The sequence below is a fragment of the Staurois parvus genome, unplaced genomic scaffold, assembly GCF_062004578.1.
Source record: "Staurois parvus isolate SC_StPar_1 unplaced genomic scaffold, SC_StPar_1.0 ptg001530l, whole genome shotgun sequence".
In the NCBI taxonomy this organism is placed as follows: Eukaryota; Metazoa; Chordata; class Amphibia; order Anura; family Ranidae; genus Staurois; species Staurois parvus.
Window position 1 is genome coordinate 42076 of NW_028319326.1, and position 22449 is coordinate 64524.

General features: G+C 42.1%; 1 protein-coding gene across 1 annotated transcript in view; it reads right to left on the bottom strand.

Annotated features, from left to right (window-relative positions):
- LOC149435356 (ovostatin-like) overlaps window positions 1-22449 on the bottom strand; it is a gene marked incomplete at its 3' end in the record, with an annotated part of 77295 nt that overhangs the window by 41996 nt on the left and 12850 nt on the right. The window contains exons 2-9 of the mRNA XM_089662734.1: window positions 17478-17661; window positions 13249-13405; window positions 12068-12120; window positions 9115-9135; window positions 6841-7009; window positions 5875-5959; window positions 2973-3099; window positions 765-879 (exon numbers count right to left, since the gene is read on the bottom strand). Of these exons, the coding sequence (XP_089518860.1) occupies window positions 765-879; window positions 2973-3099; window positions 5875-5959; window positions 6841-7009; window positions 9115-9135; window positions 12068-12120; window positions 13249-13405; window positions 17478-17661 (911 nt within the window). The remainder of the gene's footprint in view (window positions 1-764; window positions 880-2972; window positions 3100-5874; window positions 5960-6840; window positions 7010-9114; window positions 9136-12067; window positions 12121-13248; window positions 13406-17477; window positions 17662-22449) is intronic.

Below are 22449 nucleotides of genomic sequence, written 5' to 3' on the forward strand. Positions count from 1 at the left end.
CTGTCAGGATGTGTGTAGGCGGGGCAGCGTGACGAACGTGAGGGGAGCTAGGCTCCTCTCAGTCCGCCCTGAAGACCGGTGTAGCATGAAAATCTGTCTCCTATGAGGATCTGTCCCCCTCGATGTATCTGCGCATGTGCCAGAGATCGCCGATCAGCTGCTAATGCCTGAAACTGGCACATGCGCAGATACGTCGAGGGGGACAGATCCTCATAGGAGACAGATTTTCATGCTACACCGGAACGGAGCGGGAACACGGCGAGAGGAACGCGCGGAGCAAAGGTAAGTGAATTGACACAGGGGGGACTTGGGGACTTAATATGGGGGATGAATTAATATGGGGAATGAATTACTATGCCTACTATGGGGGAATATTACTATACTTACTATGGATGACACATACACATCATTCATCTACCCTTGGTCCGGCCCCCGGGTCCAATATATGAACCCATTGCGGCCCTCAAGTCAAAAAGTTTGCCCACCCCTGCCATAGGTGAACACAGAAGGCAGCAGTACATGTGAATGGAAGCAGTGCAGCAAGGCAAGAATTCCACAGGCAGGAAACTGCATGCTAAAGTGTGACAGTTGTCTGTGCCTTTTGCAATGGGCAGCACTAGTGACCACTGCTGCTTGTGTATTCTGCCTTGAAAATATTTTAGTTTTTAGGGTTTTTTTTTTTTTAATTTAAAAAATGATATAGGCGATTTATACCAATTATGCAACTTTAAAACAGTAACACCTATTGCAAGCCAGTCACTTACTTGTCCCCTTCTCAGTCAGAGTGGCCTGTACATTACATGTCATCAGGTATCCTGAGCGGTCAAGCTGTAATGTTGAGAGATCAACGTTTCCTTTAAATGTACCTTCGGAATCAGTCTATTGGAACGAAAAAAAAAAAAAAAAGTTAACAAAAATTGTACCAAGATTAAGAAGTTGAACCATAAATAAAATGAAAGCCAGGATTAGAAGCACACCTAGAAGAGGCAATGAATGGGGACAGACACACACGATCAAGGATAATGGATGTTAAAGTTAACTAGAGTGATTAAGACCTTGTACACATGGCCAAACTGAAACACCACCTGCTGAAGGCTGGTACTAACCCATAACCCACAGAGTGCCTCCTTACATCACTGTCTACATCAGAGTAGACCCTTGCATATGATCAGTTATCCCCACAAGCCTGCCCCCCTACATCAGGTGTACCCATCAGACTGAATGCTCGTATCAGGTGTTCCCAGCAGAGTGTCCATTTCAAGAATTGTCCTCATCAGAGTGCCCCTTGCATCAGACTGGCTCATTGATCAGTGAAACCCCCCCTGAATCAGCCCTGCTGTATCTGCATAGTGGGCTACAAAAAAAACCAAAAAAAAAACCCCGGACCATACTGAAGATGTGCATGGAGGTGCAATAAACTTTGAATGGCTTTGTACATCTACCCCGATTTGTATCATGACAAGGTACATTGTGAATGATTGTCAGTTGTGGATGTATTTATTTAATTTATCTAGTTTATATAGCGCCAAAGGGTTTGCTCAGCGCTGTACAATAGAGGGGGGGACAATACATGAAACAGTATAGTAACATCAAACAGAACACGAGGGGTAAGAGGGCCCTACTCTTTCGAGCTTACAATCTAGGAGGGAGGGGGTAGAGGTACAGGAGGAAATGGCTGTGGGGGATGGAGTGGTAGGAGGAGGAAAGGGCAGCGGCTGTTAGGTGAGGGTGGGGTAGGCTTCCCTGAAGAGGTGGGTTTTCAGGGAGCGCCTGAAGGTGAGGAGGGAAGGTGACAGTCTGGTGGATTGGGGTAGTGAGTTCCAGAGGATGGGGGAGGACCTGGAGAAGTCTTGCAGTCGTGCGTGGGAGGAGGAGACCAGGGAGCAAGATAGAAGGAGGTCCTGTGAAGAGCGAAGGGTACGGGTAGGGTGGTACCTGGGAATCAGGTCGGTGAGGTAGTTAGGGGCAGTCTTGTGAATGGCCTTATAGGTCAGGGTGAGCAATTTGAATTTAATGTGTTGGGCAATGGGGAGCCAGTGGAGGGAGAGGCAGAGGGGGGTGGCAGAGGTGGAGCGGCTGGTGAGGTGGATGAGTCTGGCAGCTGAGTTCAGGATGGTCTGAAGGGGGGAGAGCCTGCACTTGGGTAGGCCGATGAGGAGGGAGTTGCAGTAGTCGAGGCGTGAGATAATCAGGGAGTGTACGAGTAGTTTAGTGGTGTCTGGGGTAAGGAAGGAGCGTATCTTGGCGATGTTCCGGAGGTGGAGCCTGCATGTGTTTGTGAGTGATTTGATATGAGGTTGAAAGGAAAGGTTTGAGTCCAGAATGACGCCAAGGACCTTGGCTTGCTGGGCGGGATTGATGGTGGTGGTGTTGGTAGTGATGGAAAGGATGGGGGGGGGGGGGGGGGGCGCGGGCTGGGGGGAAGACGAGAAGCTCGGTTTTGGAGAGGTTTAGCTTCAGGAAATGGAGCGACATCCAGTCAGATGTCATTTAGGAGGTGAGTGATGCGGGCGGAGAATGTGGGGGTGAGGGGAGGGGTGGATAGGTAGATTTGAGCATCAGCGTAGAGGTGGTAATTGAAGCCGTGGGAGTGTACGAGTTTGCCAAGGGAGGAGGTGTAGATGGAGAAGAGAAGGGGTCCAAGGACAGAGCCCTGGGGGACCCCAACAGAGAGGGGGAGGGAAGAGGAGGTGGCATCGTTGTAGGAAACGCTGAAGGAGCGTTGGGATAGGTAGGAGGAGAACCAAGAGAGAGCGGTGTCTCTGATGCCAAGGGAGAGTAGCTTATTAAGGAGGAGGGGGTGGTCGACTGTGTCAAAGGCCGCAGAGAGGTCTAGGAGAAGGAGGACAGTAGTGTAGTACATGATCTTTAATGATCAGAATCATAAGATGCAGTGACAGCATAGGAGGGTGGGTAATTTGAGTTTATGGCGGAGTTTAACATTTGCAAGTATGATCGCAGTTGAATCTCACCTCTCCAGTGAATGGCACACAGATACCATCAGGACTCCTATTGCAGGTGTTTCCTATGTAATAGTTAGTTGGTGGTCTGCACAATCTGCCAGATATTTTTCCTGGAACCCCCTGATCATATGTGTACCTGGGGAAAGAACAAAGCTCAGTTCTGCATGCAACACATTCTGAAGTTTTGACAGCTGACTAAATACCAAACTGTTCTGGTACTTAAAGATATTCTATATAAACTCGAGAATACAAGTCCCACCACATATTAGGACTTTCTGGTCTGGAGTTCCACCACAGATCTTGGCAATTGAGGGCAAAAAGGGATGGGAATAAAATTGTTATGGGAAAGAGATACTGTATTTAACCTTAGAAACCTTCATATCTTGCATTAAGCTATTGAAAAAATGTGAGCAGGTTTCATAATTGTCTTTGCCAAAAATGTTTGGCAATAGCCCATCTCAGTCAAGAGCCAGGCCTTCCTTTTCCCCTTTTCAAGATGTTCTGCCAACAACTTACCATCTTCTAAATCAAACTTCTGCTCTGCTCAGCAACCTCTTCCCCAGCCTGAGGGTGGTTAGATTGGGCAGGAGGCCAATGTATAGCCCAAGTGTTGGAATACAGTGTTCATGTATTTTGTGCAACAACTACATCAGTACTCCATACAGTACTATTCTACCAGTAGATGGCAGTGTTTATGTTTGCAGCTACATCTATGGTATACTCGTTTTTTCTCTGAATAAAGTTTCCTGTTTCCTTGTTGCAGTGAAGCAGAAAACCATAGGTGGACTGTGCACCGCCTGTTCTGTGATGCTATATACAGAATTTCTAACACTTCGATGAGAGCTTTCGTAGTAATTACATGGTTAGTGGTAAGATAAGTGTAGTAACCTTTGTAGCCAAGAAGAGAAAGTTCTAAAAATTAGCCATTTGCACACATGATATTTAATGTTAGTGTGATATCCAGATAGCTATGAAGTCAGTTTGACATATTCAAAAGGAATGTTAGTTCCTACAATGTTGACAGCAAGCAAATCCTCTCATTGTGGAGTGTGTTTTTGGACATTTATATAACCAGCAGTAAGCAGAGACCAATCACAGCTTTACATTTTTATTCAATGTACTTGGTATCTCAAAGCCTCTTTTTATACATGAACATGCATACTCTTAAAAGACTGTAGCTATGTTTTGCCCAATTCTGAATCAGTGCTGGGTTCTATCCTATATGGCAGGGGTGTCCAAACTTTTTTGGAAGAGTGCCAGATTTGATGAAGTGAACATGTGCGAGGGCCGACCATTTTGCCTGACATTCTGATGAACCATTAAAATTAAATGCAAATGAACTATTTTATGCAAACGTTTATTGAAAAACGGCACACTTTTCATTTTGTGACTTGGATGACAAATCTAAACCGGTGTTAAATCACTCTGCCAGCACAGGGAGAAGGAAAGCCCAAATCTCACGAGATCTCGGAGGTAGCGAAATTTGGGCTTTGTTTCTCCTTGCACTGTCTGATGACGTCAAGCGATCCTGAGCACCAATCCATTATAGCCCAAATTGATAAATGGTAGCCCCAGTAGTAATTCCCTGCGCATCACCTGGGATCCCTCGGCCCACGTTCCGGACCCCACAGATGAGCTGCCCAATATATAACTTACGGCCCTCCACTAGTGATTCTGCAAACGCCACTGAGGACTCCAGGGATCTGTCGAGCGGGAATTGACGTCATCAGCCGGCACACAGAGAAGGAAAGCCCAAATCTCACGAGATCTCGGACGTCGCGAGATTTGGGCTCTCCTTCCTGCGCCAGCTGTCGTCAAGTGCCGCAGCTAGAGACCGCTGGAGTCCTCAGTAGCTTTCAGGGAATCACTACCGGGGGCTGTAAGTTATATATTTGGGTAGCTCACCTGTGGGGCAGTTTCAGTCCAGAACGCGGGCCGCAATTGGCCCGCGGGCTGGACTTTGGACATGCCTGCTATATGGCAAATATATATATATATATAGCCAGGGTGGGCTCATGGTACAGGGTCTGGATGGTACTAGGAGGTCTAGCTGGTACTGGAAGGAGGCATTTATGTACTCATGGACAGTGTAGGGGCCTAAGAGATCCCAGAGAGACTGTTGCTTGTCCTCTTTAAGAGAGAGTTTTAGACTTGCTGGCTCAGGGCTGTTCCCAGTGTGGGATTCCCTATAAGCTATAGGTCTATACACTATTGCACCAGAGGCCTAACTCGAAGGTGTTAATATTTACTAGAGTCTCCTCAGTTAGAGTTTGTACTAGTTTGAGTATGCCAAGGTCCACCCTATACCCTATCCAAGGTCTTCAAACAAATCCTAAAAAAAAAAAAAAAAAATAATATATATATATTTTCAGTCTGGGTATTGCATGGAGAGACTGAAAAACTGTGTGCTAGACTGCTGTGCATGCAATAGGGAACAGAACCTGGGAAACAGGAAGACCAGCCTGGGGTCTGCTACATAAATGTGTGAAAATGAGAAGGTAAGACCATGAAGGAACATTCAGAGAAGCATCCATAAGGCTTTTCTACACAGCTGATGCTAAATACTCTGAATGAGAGAAACTGAAAATGAACAGGCTTCATATAACTTGATCCTCTGGAGCTTACTGCTGCCCTATAATGGCCTCTTCTCTCCATAGACTGCAGTACCCTGCTGCACCCTCCACCAACCATGTTGTACAGTATCTGGTTGAGTCACAGAGGCGAGATCAGCAAAGATGGAAATGTAGTGACCCAGCAAAATGCTGAGAGCTCAGTAAAATGGACAATAGTCAAAAATGGGGAAAAAAAAAAAAAAAAAAAAAAAAAAAAATTTAGTACTTGTGACACAGACTTGGCATCATTACATTTCTGTACATGCTTTATACTACAATTTTCTTGCTTAAAATATTACCTGGCATTCACTTCAATAGAAACATTCTTGTCCAGGATGGTTATGGTATTGGGAACTTTCATCATTAGGCTAAACCTGGGCAAAACTGGGGAAAAAAAAAAAAAAAAGTCATTAATCTTTAAACAAACATTTATCCAAAGTGGTTTTCCCACTTCTGCATTAAATTAGGAGTTTCTAAGGCTTGTGCAGAAGGTATTCTCTTGCAGTCTGTCCTGGAGATACAAGAGGACCTTAACATTCAAAAGGAATACATAATGGGGATTCTATTCACCTGGAGCTTTTTATGGAAGGTTTCCCCATACAAACTATGTGCAACAGGTCAGCATTTCCCCAATGACTACTACACCAAGAGAATACAAAAACAACTTTTGAACTTAAAATGTTAACATTTAAACCATTTCATGACCAGAGATTATTAAAGCCTATCAAAGTAGGCCCAAGTTATTGTTTGAAGGGTTTTTTTATTTTAAATTTTAGTTCTGAGTCGGGATCAATCCAGATGCCTGGACCAGCAGCTGGTTCAGCCTCTCAGTGAGTCGCTTTCAGTCTGTGCCAGCTGCTTCCATCTGCACAGCCCAGTGAGTGCTGGAGGGGCAGATCAGACGACCAGCGATTGTCACTGGCTCTCAGTGAAGATTATGAATGGATGCCCTCTTCTGTGCTCCTGATTTAGTTAGTTTGTTGCCGGGGCCTGATTTTATTGAAGATAAAGCTGGGAAATGCCAGGCTCTAGGTGCCTAGTAGAGGTTTTCCTGGCTAATGTGTTAATTGAGGCATTCTATGCGGTCTCTCTAATGCTGTGCATCCGCCCCCCCCGAAAAAAAAAAAAAAAAACATGAAAGGCTGAGGGAGAGCACAGAGCTCAGTGATGGGGCAAACCCAGAGGCATGTGTCATGATGTGCAATGGCAAAAGCTACCAGTGGCTTTCCTCAACAGTACTGCTAAAAAGCAATTGTCATACATACCATACTGGTCAGCCTTGATAGCTTTAGTAACTGAAGTGCCAGACTGTCTGTTAGCTACGATTTGATAATATCCGAAATCTGGGTCATCAACCATAGTGAAACTTAGGTACAGGAAGGTTCCTTCTGTACTCTGATCCAGCCATTGATGTATCCGATTCCCTGATGGATCCTAAAAAAAAAAAAATATATATATAATATATAAAATTATTGTATCTATATCAGTTAATAAGCAAGATTAAAAATAGAATGTTAGAATTGAGCATCAATAGCAGATACTCGCAAGGCATCCATAAACCCATTTTGGGATGGTCATGTCATAGGGAAAGCCTTTTCTGTGCTTCCAAGTGTGGTTCAAAAATATTTTGTTGACAGTCCAGAAAGATACTGAACAAAACTTAACATAAAGTCTCCATAGGTAATTCACTTTATGCTTCCAGCTTTTAATCCCCATTCCTTAATTATCTAATAGGTGTGCATCTTTCAGTAGCAGGTTCCCTACCTTATAGGGAACCAGTACGTCTCCCCCCCCCTTTCCCTTTGTGGTGTTAGACCTAAAATGAACATATTCTATGTATACTTTTTTGGCTTGATCACCTTCCCTTACCCCACCCTTTTATGTCCCAACAAGGGCCCCAACTACTCAACTAAGCATTGACACTTGTCTTCCTTCTATTATTGGATCTGGAACTTGTTAGCCTATCCTTTACTTTACAATGTAGTCCAACTACTAAGGCCCTGCCTTTAGATTATATTTTATATTGCAACACAAGAACAAAATATTATCCTATATCATCTTTGCAATGTCACTGGTCACCATTGATCTTTTGGTCTTGGGAGATCCACATTCTCTACGTATCCGGCCTCTGCGTGTTGTGCCATGCTACAGTGTTTTTTGAAACATGTGTACTAGAATATGGTGCAGTAGGGCCTCCCTAGATTATGCATCTTGTTTTTAATAAAGGTTTTCAAAGTACTAATATTTCATCTGGTCATTTTACTATTTATTAAACTGTACACCAATCTCAACCAGGGTTTCTAGGAGTTTGAGCTGTGGCTGACTGACCCATCTTATGGTTCCTGCATAGTTCTGGGTCCAAAGTCACTTGGCAGAGCCAACAAGATATTTTAGCGGTTTGGAAGGATGGCATTCTGATCATTAAGTGGCACATTCTTCCTACTGGACATTACTCTATTGAACCCTGATGAAGTGATTTCAGTAAGGGTCCCCGAGACCTGAAAATTAAGTGGTTCCTCTGGGATAAAAACAGCTGCTGTACACCGATACCCCTGTTATTTTCTGCATTGCCAAGCATTTAAAGCCATGGAGTAGGAAGAGTTTAAAGTGTTACTAAACCCAGGACCCTGCATTATATCTGGTCTCCGACCATAAAATGCAATTTATTTTTTTAGTAAATCTAAAACTTGCCAATACCTTCTCTCAGCAGTTAGAGCAGTCCTGTGACTTCAGTGTTCAGCAGATCACTAGTTAAAGTTTTTAGAAGGAGTTTCCATTCTATGAGGCTGCAGGACCCCTGACCCTCTGGACAGTGCTGATCACATGCACCCTCCCAAGAAGAAAAAAAAAAAAAAAAAAAAGAAAAAAAAAGAAAAAAAAGCCCTCTAGCAATACACACCAATTTGAGCACTTGCAGCTTGCCCCCAAGGCTCTATCAGCAGATTGATTGGGGACTGTGGTTAAAAAGGGAGGATCAGAAAAGACCGGGTCAAGCAGCCTTTTTATACAATGCAGAGGATTAACCCCTTAGTTTCCACAGTATAACAAGCATGCTTTACTGCATATACAGACTGATTGTACGGTTGTGGGTTTAGTAACACTTCAAGCTGCTATCATGTTTTCAAAGCTTTATGTGCTTCTGAGGGAAATTTGTCCTGATGTCCATAACAGACTGAAAGTTAAGGAAAGCAAAAAGTATGACATTTGAATTGTCACCAGAAAACAAACAAAGTTTTGGCTTCAGTGTTTGTTTACTTTACACTCTTCTGTAAAAGCAATTAAATGGTTTGCAAGCAAAACCTATAGAGGGGGAAATGCACTACATCATTGGAGTTATGCTTTTTCATTAGATAATATCAGTTGAACAGGTGGAAGTCAATTATTGAAACATCTTCCCTGTAGACACAGCCGTTGGCCATAAAACATGGATTACAATGTTAGAAAGGTAGCTTTATCTATTAACCTTAATTATTAACCACAAAGAGTGCAGAAACTTTGCATTTGATTGTGCTAAAAAATTTTTTAAAATTTTCACTTACCGTTACATAGATTTCAGGGAACTAAAAGAAAAAAAAAAAAAAAGTTAGACACTTTGAATATGCTGTTACAATCCATATGTCTGACTAACAAAGACTTAAGACCCAAAACAGAAGACAGATCATTTAAGAAATGTGAGTCGCAGCCATGAAAAAAAATTCAGTGCTGCATATTGACTGACATTTGGCATAGCCCATCGAAGTCAATGGGACTGCACCACAACAGCGAACCAAACATTTAGCTTGTGTTATGACCAAAACACCCCACAGGTATCCAGGAGGCAGCAGTGTTGCCTCCTGAATGCCTGGAAGCTGCTGCTCTACCACCCTCTTAAAAGCAATTCACAGCAAATTCCTTTTCAGAGGGGTGATAGAGTGTGGGTGTAAACTAGGGGTAGACAACCTCAAAAAGGTGGAGACCTACCTGAACATGGGAGAAAAAAAAAAAAAAAAAAAAAAAAAAAAAAAAAAGCTGCAGCCAGAATGAAACCCTGTTGCTTTTGGTGGGTGCTACTGCCTGCCAAACGCAATCCATTCAAGTGACTGGGGCCACTCTGCAAGTACCCTGCAACTACATGCTTCTGTGAGGTCCAAAGGCTTAAAGCAGGTGGTGGTAAAGCAGTACAACACTGTAAACAATACAGTTTACTCCGTCATCTCCTGCTCACTGCTTTGCATAGCACAGCCATACAAAGCAGTGTGCTTGCAGTTGAAAGCACCAACAGCCCACTGTAAAAGCCAGTTAACCCTTTGATCGTCCATGTTAACCCCTGCCCAGTGCCATTAGTACAGATCACTATTGGTGTCACTGGGGATGCCAGTGACACCAAGACAGTCCCCTCCCAGTGTCATAGAGTGACTGCCGCAGGTATTCTAAGTCGCTGATTGCCTCCATTACTAGAAAAAAAAAAAAAAAAAATTATATTTATATATATTAAAAATCCCAGTATATATACCGCCATTTGTAAATGCTTTAACTTTCACTTAACCCAATGAATTTACACGTATTGGGATTTTTTTTATTAGCAAAGGCATGTAGCACAATACGTTTTGGCCTAAATTTATGACAAACTTTGGTTTTTACTGGTCATGTTTAAATAGCAAAAAGTCAAATATTGTTTGTTTCTCAAAAATTGTCGGCCTTTTTATAGCACTCAAATGCCACCGAAAGAAAGCTCTATTTGTGGGGGAGGAAAGGGACATAAATTTCATTTGGGTGCAGTGTTGTGACTGCAATTGTCAGTTAAAGTAACAGCGCAGTAATGAAAAAATGGCCTGGTCAGGAAGGGTGGGGTAAATCTTTTGGAGGGCGAGTGGTTAAATATGGGGTTTTACCACCCCCAAGCCACAAATGTAAATAAAACCCTTACTGTTCTGAGCCCCCTATAAGGCCGCTTTCACATTGATGTTCTGCGGTTTACCTGCACTGCAGGTGCAGCACAGTGCATCTGACTTTTCTGGGTTTGCGGCGCTTTGCCGTAGACTATTATATCCTGCAGGTGCGGTGCACTTTCTAGCGTTCAGGAGGATTGGTGCATTTTCAGAAATTACACCAACCCACAGGATAGAATAGAAGTCTATGGCCAAGTGCAGCAAACCCACAAGAAAGCTGCAGATACACTAGACTGACCAGCCTGTGGGTAAACCCCAACTCAGTGTGAATGCAGCCCTATACTACTAAGCCCAGTGTATTGCATCACACAGACCTGGAGCTTTCCTGCTACTGGCACCACTCTGGAGACTGCTACCCAGGATAAGAGGTGGAGTGCAGTTGGCATCACTCCACATGGGACAGGAGCCGGCACTACAGAAGGGGCATCGGCTTATGTAGCCCTTACTCCCTACTACAGCTGAAAATTTACAATTTGTCCCTTGGTTTGTAGCTCTGGGATGGGTCAGCAAATCCAGACCGTGATCCATCAGTCATCTGGCAGCGATCTACTGGTAGATTGCAGCCCACTGGTGTAAACAAGGTCTTAGAAGGTTGACCCTCAGTATTTGTGGAATCTGCACATCAGATCCCAAGCATCCTTAGGGTTCAATGAAGTAGCAAGTCATTCCCCACCCTCCCCTTTCCAAGGCATCACATGAATGTTGGATTTTTTTTTGCTGGAGACTGAATTCCTTTTTCACCTTGAGACTTAAAGTGAGCTTTATACTGGAGATTTTCTAGCAAATAGCCATCTTATTGCTGGCCAACAACATCATGCTGTCAGCTACCACAAAATACTTGTGCTAGAATAGAATTCCCATCATGGGATGATCTACAAGGTGACTTCTTGGCAGGTTAGACCAAAAATCTGTATCCTGTTACCTATGGATCCATCATTTTAATCTCACTCTTTAGGCTTATAAGTGGTCTTAGGAACATATAACCTGTTCATTTTGAATTTTTTCAGTTTACTTTCAAGAAATTTAAGAAGTTTTTCCTGTATGTTGGAATTTGGTGACCATTTATATAATAGCAGGGGGTAACAACCACAAAACTACAGGATATTTCTATCAAATTGGCAATGTTAAGCACTAAGCAATCAACTTAGTGGTCTACAAAAAGGGCATCAGTGCCAACTGAACAACAATTTGTTTGCTAAAGTACTGCATCAAGTAGTTTTGCCCAAAAAGAACCTCCATGGGCGACTAGGCATTTTTATAAACGCTGCAGATTTGAAGCCAAACTTTGGGCTTGCAGCAAAAATATGTAACCGTCCTACCCATGGCCAGTTGTGTAGCCACCCTTACAGCTACACAACTAGCCAAAAAGGAGCAGCTTGGGGGGAATCAGTTGTCTAATGAAGGGGAAGACTGCAAGCCCATGGCACAAGTAGCGAGGAGGAGGGAGTCCCCCTCAAGTTAAACAATTAGTATTTGGGGGGCTGCCCCGAGTTCCACTTTATAGCTTATAAGGTTCTAGTGATTGGGTTTTCATACTAGAAAAACAGATCTGAACCCTACTCACCGTTTCCTCCACTGGGAGTAGATTGTTGTCCATTGCCATCACGTACATCTGCACTGTAGACAAATAAGACAAGATGTGCATCAGATTATGGACACAATGAAGTATCAAGACAAAACACAATTTAAATTAAAACCCACTGTTTGAGGTTGTGGTCAGCTATATCTGATGAGGTTTCTAGAAACTAGAGACTTGCTGAGCTTCCCATTACTCCAAGAGTCCTCAGTTTGCTCGTCACAGAGTACAATAGTTTCCAGGCACATGCACACTCAGCAAGTCTGACTAGGATCACCACTTGTACCCTCCAGGAATGCCCCACTTAGACAGGCCATACATATTTTTTTTTTTTTAAATTAAGGAAAAGACAGGCTGGTTGTATACAAGTCAATAGATAGATCAGCTTGTGTACAGCCAGCTAGCCCATACTTGGATTGAAATTTGGACGGTCCTTGCTAAACCGATCCATGTACGGTCGGCTTTACTGTGACATTGTGCACACAACACAGGGAACACCCCACTGGATTCATCCATTCACATGAAATGTGAATGGGCAAATCCTCTCCACTGATTCATTGTATTCTGACAGCTGGGGGACTCCCCACTGATTGGTTCTGCTGGCTATAGCCAGCAGCATCGATCAGTGAAAATCTGTAAGGGTGGTTGTACAGAAGTTTCAGCAGATTGACTTCTGTACAACCAGCCTGCCCATATATAGATCAAAATTTGTCACTGCTAAACTGGCCAAGTTTTCATCCATGTATGGCCAGCTTCAGTTTGTCCATGTCCCAGTTACAGATTTCACTTCTTGTCTAGGGAAACAAATTTTCACAAGACAGTACGGGCAAAATGTCTGACAGAGCCCCCCTGGAAAGCAGTAAAAACCTGTCAGTTCTAATTTTTTCCCCCCTGTGCAAAGTTTGGCTGCACACAAAGTAAAATGAAAGCCATCATACATAGGACACTCCATCTGCCCAATATCCCAAACACAGGCTGGAAAAAGGCAGGGGCAAATGTAGAGCTCCTAGCAGCCAACTTGCAAATCTGTAGAGGCATTAAAATCATGGAACACATTTAAAAATGTAAAGAGACTCATCAAAAGTCACTAGGGTAAACCACAATCCTAGCACATGACAAGCGCACTAAAAAAATACTATATTTTCTGTTTAACACCTATAAAAATTTACCCTTCTGGCCACCCTTGTACAGTTCCTTGTCTGTCCGGATGAAGGCAACATTGCCAGTTGGAGCGAGGACCACAGATCTGCGAGCCGTGTAGTTGTAGCTGCCACTGACAGCGCTGACAATGAGGAACACTGGAGTTGCTGCTTTCACCTCAGGTGCCTGCACAGATGACAGTCAGAGCCAAAATGGTTAACCATTTGATGGACACATACGATAATACCAAAAATATAAGGAAATATAAAGCTTACCATCTGTTAAAACATTTTTTCTGTTAAAACATTTTTCAATTTAAGAATGTTTTTTCAATCACTAGGGAAGTGAATTTTCAACCATAGTGATAAGAAAGTTTGAATGAACAGGATGTAGCCGTATTAGTGCATTTGCGACAGAAACAATTGAGTACTGTCCGTGATACTTTTTTTTATTTGCACTAACATACAATTTTGAGGACAAGCTTTCGGGGTATGTCCCCTTCAAGGTCTAAGCAGTACTATTAAAAATCACAAAGTTTAAGCAGAATGTTAGAATGGATTGAGAGAGAAAAAAAAAAAAAGGCTACAGATAAGATACATCAAAAGTGAGGGGGGGAGGGGGGATACAACACTCACACAGAGGGGGTCAAGTTTTAGCTAATAGATAGTCATAAAGCTGTCGGATAGTGGTTGAGGAATCCCATGTCCAAATTAAGACCGTTATCTTTAGTGTCAAATAGAATTATCATTCTTAGTTCAAAGGTTTCTTTCCTGGATGGATTTAAATTTTCCTTTCAGAACTAAAATATTGAGGTCTTCCATATTGTGGCCTGGTTGTGAGAAATGGTGTCCTACAGGTATGCAGAGGTCCCTGCAATAAGAAACGCTGCAAGCTGTGCAACCAAATCAATCCATCAAAAAGTGTCAGACACTCAAAAGGGATCTTCAATATCTCCAGATCATACAGCTGCACCTCCAGTAATGTTGTATACCTTATCCAGTGCAGAAAATGCAGCAAAGGATCTTATGTTGGTGAAACAGGACAGAGGTTGCAAACAAGGATGAATTTACACAGACATACCATCAAGGAACATGAAGATGACCTCTGCACACCTGTAGGACACCATTTCTCCATTTCTCACAACCAGGCCACAATATGGAAGACCTCAATATTTTAGTTCTGAAAGGAAAATTTAAATCCATCCAGGAAAGAAAAACATTTGAACTAAGAATGATAATTCTATTTGACACGAGAGATAACAGTCTTAATTTGGACATGGGATTCCTCAACCACTATCCGACAGCTTTATGACTATTAGCTAAAACTTGACCCCTCTGTGTGAGTGTTGTATCCCCCCTCCCTTTTGATGTATCTTATCTGTAGCCTTTTTTTTTTTTTTTTTCTCTCAATCCATTCTAACATTCTGCTTAAACTTTGTGATTTTTAATAGTACTGCTTAGACCTTGAAGAAGGGGACATACCCCGAAAGCTTGTCCTCAAAATTGTATGTTAGTGCAAATAAAAAAAGTCACGGACAGTACTCAATTGTTTCAATGAACAGGATGGAAATTTTCCTTGAACGTACACATTAACAGTGCATCTGGTTTTCATTTGGTAAATTACATTTATTCCAAAATGTTAAAAGCAAACCATTTTTGAACAGCTTTCAAAATTACATTCATGAATTCATTGATTTATGTAGAATTTTGTAGGAATGTTCATACAAAACATACATTTGAATATCTACTAGTGTGTGGCCAGCTTTAAACTGTAAGGCAAGGATTATAAGAGTCTTAAGTGGATCACCAACCAATTAATCTCTACAAGACAGCACAGCCAGGAGGGTAATCTCAAGTAAAGTCCAGTTGGAGTTCTAGCAGTTATTGTATTACCATCAGACTATGTAATACAGAGTTTAATTTTTTTGATTACTGGTTTGAACAAACCTATTTTATGCAGAAAATAGGTTAGAACAACATATGCCAATAGGATGCTTGAGAGCTGGACTGCTGCAGAACTGAACAGATTGCAGTGGTCCAACATGTCCCCTGCCCAAGGCCCCAATCAGGAAGAAATCCCACTGTACACGTTTCCAACATAAAATTGGTTTTGTACTGGAGTACAATAAATTGTTGCTACTCTGGAAAGGTTGGTGTGAAGCTGGGTCTATTGTTGATTGGTATTCCCCAGAGACTGACACGTTTCTCACTATGAGCACCCAACAGCTTGGAGACCCAATTTAAGGGTTTAGGAGTGGCATGCATCCTTCTGTGATGCTGTTGATTACAGCAGTGGGCATGTTAGACCGCTGGAGACCTGGGACAATGGGAATCTGTTGAGCAGCAGTAAAGTTCTCTATTGTGCTGTTAGTTCCGTTTTCTGCTTAAAATGACCTGTGCTGTTAAAAACCCCAACCTGGCTGCATTACAGGTATTAACCAAGCATTGTTTGGAAGACTGAGCAGCAGGCATGTTGGACCTTTGGAGATCTGGACTACTGCACTCTGCTGAGCAGAATAAAAAGTTTTCTGCATCAAACAGAACTGGCAAATGTCTTGGCCATATTACTTTGATTCAGTTGGACTTTAGGAATACAGTGGTGTCACCTCAGAGCCTGTTGATTATACAACAAAAAGGAGCAGCAAGACAATGATAGATCATGTCAATGTATATAGTCTTCGGAGCTGCTCTGTGCAAAAATAACAAAACCTTTAAATAAAAAAAAAAAAAAAAGTGCTGTGCTTCCAAATTAACTACAATTAAAACACTTATGCTCAACACAAAAATATACTTTTCACAATATCAGATAAAGTCCCATCAACCAAATTAGTTCCTTGGTTTGCTTCTCAAATGTTCATAAATATTCTCTTATGTACTCAGTGTCTTCTGTATCACACTTGAGTTGCACCTCCACCAATCACCACATGTGCCCTCACCTGGAGGTTTTAACCTCTCCTATAATGCTAGGGGCTTGATTACATCACAATGTTCACAGAGGATAGTGGGCTGGTAAATACAATGAAGCCATTTGTGCGCAGTATTTACTATATTTTAATTACTGGCTATATCTGGTGTGATTGAGCACCAGTAACTTGTCAATGGTTTTCTGACTGGTTTTAAAAAATGAAGGGATAAAAAACCCCACACGTGCTTTTACCTAGTATTATAGGCGAGGTCAAAAGCTCCAGGTGAGAACACATATTGTGATTGTTGGAGGTGCAACACAAGTGTGATATAGAAGACATTAAGCATACAAAAAGAATGGGACTTTTTTTTCCCCTTTTATCTGATGTTGTATAAAGTATATTTTGATGTGTTGAGCATAATTAAAATTGGAAGTGCTGCACTATTTTCTAGTTATAGTGACAATGAGATCATTTCAGAGGAAGAGTCAAGCTGGCCATAAACCAATAGACATTTTGTCAGTTCAGCAAGGACCAGCCACATTTCCTTTTCCATCTTGTTTTGGCCCGTCCTACAGGGCAGAAATTGAATGTTAGATTGACTTCTGTCAACAGGCAGTTAGACAACTTTGTTGACCAGTGGGCGCAGCAGTTGATCCAGGTCCTGCTGTCAGACTACAATGGGGGTCATTTACCAAGAACTGCACGGTGAAAAATCTTGTGCAGCACTGCATAGAAACCAACCAGCTTCCAAGTTTTATTAAACAAGCTGAAGTTAGCCGATTGGCAACCATGCACAGCTGCAACAGATTCTGAGCGCACCAGTTTAGGTAAACCTCGCCCATTGTTTCGGCCAAGGGGTGATACATTCCTTCATCCACTGTCCATAACCAGCTTTAAACCCACTGTAACATTTTAGACCAAGACAGGAAGAGAGTAGAAGACTCCCCTACAGGTCTACAATAAGAAGTGACACCTTCCAACCATTCATCATTTTACCAAAAGCAATTTAGTCTTGATGTACTTTAATCACACCCCCACCAACCAATCCACATTATGGAGAGGTGTGCATCTCCCTCACCAGGTTTATGGGTGTAATACCTTGGCTGGCTGCCATACTAGTTAGGGTCACAAACTTGTTATTGTGTTCATAAACATATGTATGCACTGGAAACAGGTGGAATACATAGAGCACATGTGCTTTGCTCATTAGCAAAAAAAATTCAGTCTGAGACCTTCAGCTAATGTTGACTATCAGTCTAGGCCTTCGTGTAAAGTGCACCACTCCTGCTACCCATATTACACCATGGCTGGGAAAAAAAAAAAAAAAAAAAAAAAAAATAGCTCAACACTAACCTGAACTTTATAAGTTTTAAAGATGTCACCAGGTGGGACCTGCTCGTTGACAACAGTGTAGTTCGTCTCACCAACTTCAAGGGTAACCTGAACATCCACAGGATCAGTGTGTCGTTTGACTGTCAGACATGCCATTCCCGTCTCTCCACTCATCAGGATGCTAGGGATGGAAACTGAAATTTGTCTGGAAAAAAAATAAATAAATAAAAAAATAAATGAGATAGAAACTCCTCAGTACACACCCAAGAATGTATCTACTGAAGGATCCCTTTGTCATGAACAGAGCTAGCAGCCTAGGACCAAAACAAAGTCCACCCATACTTTGAACACACATCTGCTTCTTTGAAGGAAAACATTTCACTGTATACCCAGGGATAGTGCTAGACTATTTTGCTCAAGGTTTTTTACCTTCATCCACTATGCATGAGTGTAAAAAAAAAAAAAAAAACCTTGTGTTCAACAGCATCCCTAGCCACTCATCACCAGCAAGGCTCCCACTTTCCATTCATTTACACATCTGTATCAGAGGCTGGTCATTACCTCTGAGGAAAAGGATTAGTCCCTGAAACGCATCAGCCATTTGACTGCACTGACAGTGAGAACACCTTGCCTGCCGTTGTGGCCATCGTCATTTTTCTATGCTTTTTAGATACAGGCTTTAATTTGTTTACTCCTTACAATAAACCTTGGATAATGCACTAGGTGTGTGCGCCACCTGTTCTCTTTACCTCATAATACACACCTGAGCCCAATCATGATCCAGCAATGTGGATGAGAGAGTTGGCTATCTGGAGACTCTCCCTCCTTGTTGGCTGAGACAGTAGCAGAAGCTATTGGCTATGGCTATCAATCACAGCCAGCCAATTGAGGAGAAAGGGGATGGATCCGTGTTGTGGCTTTGTGTAAATAGACAAGCAGAGCAGAGGCTCGGGAGTGAGCCTTCTTGGGTGGCCCCATAGCAAGCTGCTTGCTCTGGGGGAATTAGGCAGGGGACAAGAGCACTACGGGGCCCAAGAAGAGGATCAAGACTGTGCTGTGCAAAGCCACTGCAGAGCAGGTAACTGACATGTGTACTTTTTTTAATGGCCTTTAATATCACTTTAAGAACTTACCATCAGAGGTAGCAGCCTAGGACCAGAACAGAGTCCACCCACACTAGCCTTCAATCACAGATGTAATTATGGTAGATCCATCGGAACCAATATTATTGCAGTCTGTCCAGCACTATCACATACAGTATCATTTTCATGATAAAAGGTGACTTAAATTATATTGTGACAAGTGAATTTATTCATGCAGACCTGTACTTGACGGTCTACTTTATGCCATGTATCATCTGCTTTGGGTGTTTTTGTAAGTCTTCCTGGGATCTATCAACATTTGACAACATGACAAACAGCGAGTCACTAAAATCCAAACTGCATTCTTAGGTAACATTTATCCTACAGGTCATCACACACCTGACTCAAACTCCTTGGCTGACTTCCAGATACTTTGTACACACCTATAAAACCACAGACATGGATCCTACAAAACTAATAAAATTATACAAAAGGGTGGAATAGTGAGGAACATGTAATTAAATCTAGAAGTGTGCTAAAAGGAAAACAGAACATAAAAATTATGATTATGTCCAAGTGTCCCTGACTGACTAATTTATAGAGTACCATAACCAAGAATCTGTATATAGGATATAGGGGAGCAATCAATATTTTCAGATGTAAAAAGTTTAGATTTAGAAAAATTTGTCCAAGGGAGTGATAGTGTCAATAAAAAAATTTGCAATCAACTCTAAATGACCTCAATGTTATGGTCTTTGCCATTTTTACTTATACATGACTGGATGATGGATGAAGTCAGTAGAGCTTCTGCTCAGTTACTAAGCTCTGGAGGAACTGCAAAGTGCACAGTCTAATTGCCTTTAATAAGTCAACCCCAATGTGTAAAACATACAAAATCCTGTCTGATCAGATTGGTCCTCACACTACAGAATGATAGAATTCATAGACTATCAGATACACATTGAATGGATTTTTTAGGTAGGCCCTTGCATGGTTGAGTTGGTAAAATCTTAAGGCTGCATTCACCCCTGAGCGTAGAGATTTACTGGTGGTTTTATTGAGAGTTTTTAGAAGTGTATTACAAGCATTTTTACAGCTTCAGGAGTCTTTGTTTAGCCAATAGAAAGCACTAGGGAGAGGAAATTAAGGGTGGACAGCTGCTGTTTGAGCCAAAAACCTCGCAAAAAATGCTAGTCACATTTTCAGGCGTTTCTATTAAAGTCTATGGAGTCAAAAACCGTGTAATTTGCCAAAAAGAAGCTGATGTACTTTGAGCTATAGGCATTTTGCTTCAGGTGACAGAACACATGAGCAGGGGCATTGAAATGAATGGGAATTGGCTTGAGCATTTTAGAGTTACAAGCTTCAAGTAGAAAAATCACTCAGGTGTGAATGCACCCTTAGATTTCCTAACAATTGAAATAAATATGGGCAGCTTTTCTGACATACAGAATCCTTTCCAATACCTAAAGCTAAGGATTTTGGACAAGTTATCACACCTGTGAGCCAATAGAGTTTTAGATACAGAAAGTGGAGGCATTTTAAGTACTCAGTTTTGATTACATTACCTGATTAAGCAACAGCTAAATATAATAAAAACTGATAAATATAGTAACAGATTTCAGTTTGATATAAGGGTTTCAACATTTATACCAAATAAGTTAGCTATGGCATCTGTGCTCTGTTGGTTTGAGAAGTGTAAAAAAAAAAAAAAAGAAAAAAAAAAAAAAAAGCCACCCACCCCACATACCCATAATTGTTTCCACCATTTGGAACATCAGCCAAAACTATGTAGGGAAAAGCAAACAAAAAAAAAACACCATCTTTGCTTGTGTAGGCAGCTGCAGTCTACAGTGGCATTGTAACTGGAATAGGAATCAGGAGAAACTGGGATTCTCTATGGTTTCCTCAGTCCCCTGGAGCAGTGATCCAGTTGGATGTGTTGATCCAGGTGACCATCTTATGTAATGCAAAGTCTCTGCTCTTGGGTTAGGTGCGCATTTTGCAAGTGGCTAGTATAGGGACAGGGTATGCATCTGTCAGGGACAGCACTAGTGGTAGGGAGAGAATAGAGCCGATGTCTGCATCTTCGTCGGAAGCTCCCCTTTGGGTTGGACCAGTCAGGCCACACTCTGTTCTCCTTGACAGATTCCATCAGAAGTTCAGGCCTACACATCTGACTACTCTGAACTGTTGTAAGTGTCCTGATTGGGTGAGCCTTCCCATAGGGATCATTGTTTTACAAGTTCTGCAATATGTCTGAGCACTGCCACTGCACCAACCCAACATTTGTTCCCATTTGACATTTCCGGCTTTACTTATTGTCCATGATACATCAGGATGTCTCTGGAACAGAAAGTGAGAAAAAAGGGACACAATATACTAGATAAGAGGTTTGCATGCCAATTCTCAAAAGATTCTCAGAATGCAGGAAAATTATTATACAGGATTTATATAGTGCCAACAGTTTGCTCAGCGCTTTACAATATAACAGGAGACAATACAGTCCAATACAAGAGGGATAGGAGGGCCCAAGTGCACACCGACCATTTGGAAACTCGGCCACTGCCCGAGGTCAGTAGGGGGCCCCATGAGATGCCCCTGGTACCTTTTTCATAGGCTTTTGAGTTTGGGCAAGGACACAGGGGCCCTATGAGTTGTCAGTTCGCCCCTGGGAGCTCACAAAGAGGGAGGGGCTGGTGGTACAAAAAAAAAAAAAAAAAAAGTAACTGGGGGATGGACTGGTAGGAGGAATAGAAGATTCCATTATTAGCTGAGGGCAGGATAGGCTTCCCTGTAGAGAGGTTTTCAGAGATCGCCTAAAAGTGAGCAGAGTAGGCGAAATTTGAACTTCATGTGGGATGACTTGCAACTCAATAACAGCAGCCATACAGATTGATATAGTTTTGTTTTCCAATTGACCTCTCCTCATAGGAATTGATCTAGTCCACAACCCATTTTTTTGAATGCACACACTGAAAGTTGGAAGATACAATCATAAGTTACAGATTGCATCTCAAATGCAAGTTACAGATTACAACTTGAATGTATCTCCGTTTTCAACATGCATTCTTATAAAATCTAAATTGCTCAAAAGTCAAAAAATTCACAAAGCAAATCAGCGCTACCAATCAATGCAACATGATCAATAATTTTACACTATGGCTGATCAACTAAGGCTGGCCATACATTATACAATTATCTGGAGATTTTTGGTTTAGATTTACCAAAAACCATATAATAGGACAAACCTAAACACTTTCAGTTGTATCCAATTAGGCAGGCCCTTGCACTATACAGTTGAAGGTAAATCTAAAGGAAATTGGGCAGAAAATTGGAAGATAAAAATTGTATAATGTATGGCCAGCCTAAGTTCAACCAAAATTAATCTAAATCAATCAACTGGAAGGGAAGTTAGGTCTATTGGATTGTTTGGGAATTTGATCATTTTGAACAAATCACACAGATTGGATAACAGTCCACCATAATAGGAGGCTTTAAAAGTAGTAGTAAACTACTTAACTTTTACCTAGTGGTAAGCTTAAAATTAATCTCCTAAAAACGTGCAGTTTGGGAGATACTCTTCTGTAGAGCCAGCGCATGCACTGTGAAGGAACGGAAATGCTGCTCTGAAGGAACGGCATACCCGTGCTGTTCCTTCAGAGTACTGTGCTGTGGCGTGGGAGTGATGTCATAGCGACCCGGCCAGTCAAATGGCTGGAGCTTGCGCACCTGGAAGGAAGACCAGGGGAAGATGGAAGCCTCAGCTACAGCGATAGTGGACCACTGGAGGGCTTCATGTTAAGACAAGTCCTACATAATGTGCTAGTATGCAATGCATGTTAGCACATTACCTTGCAGGGGTTTTTTTTTTCCTTCCGGTGGTTTACTACTGCATAATGAGCAAAGTG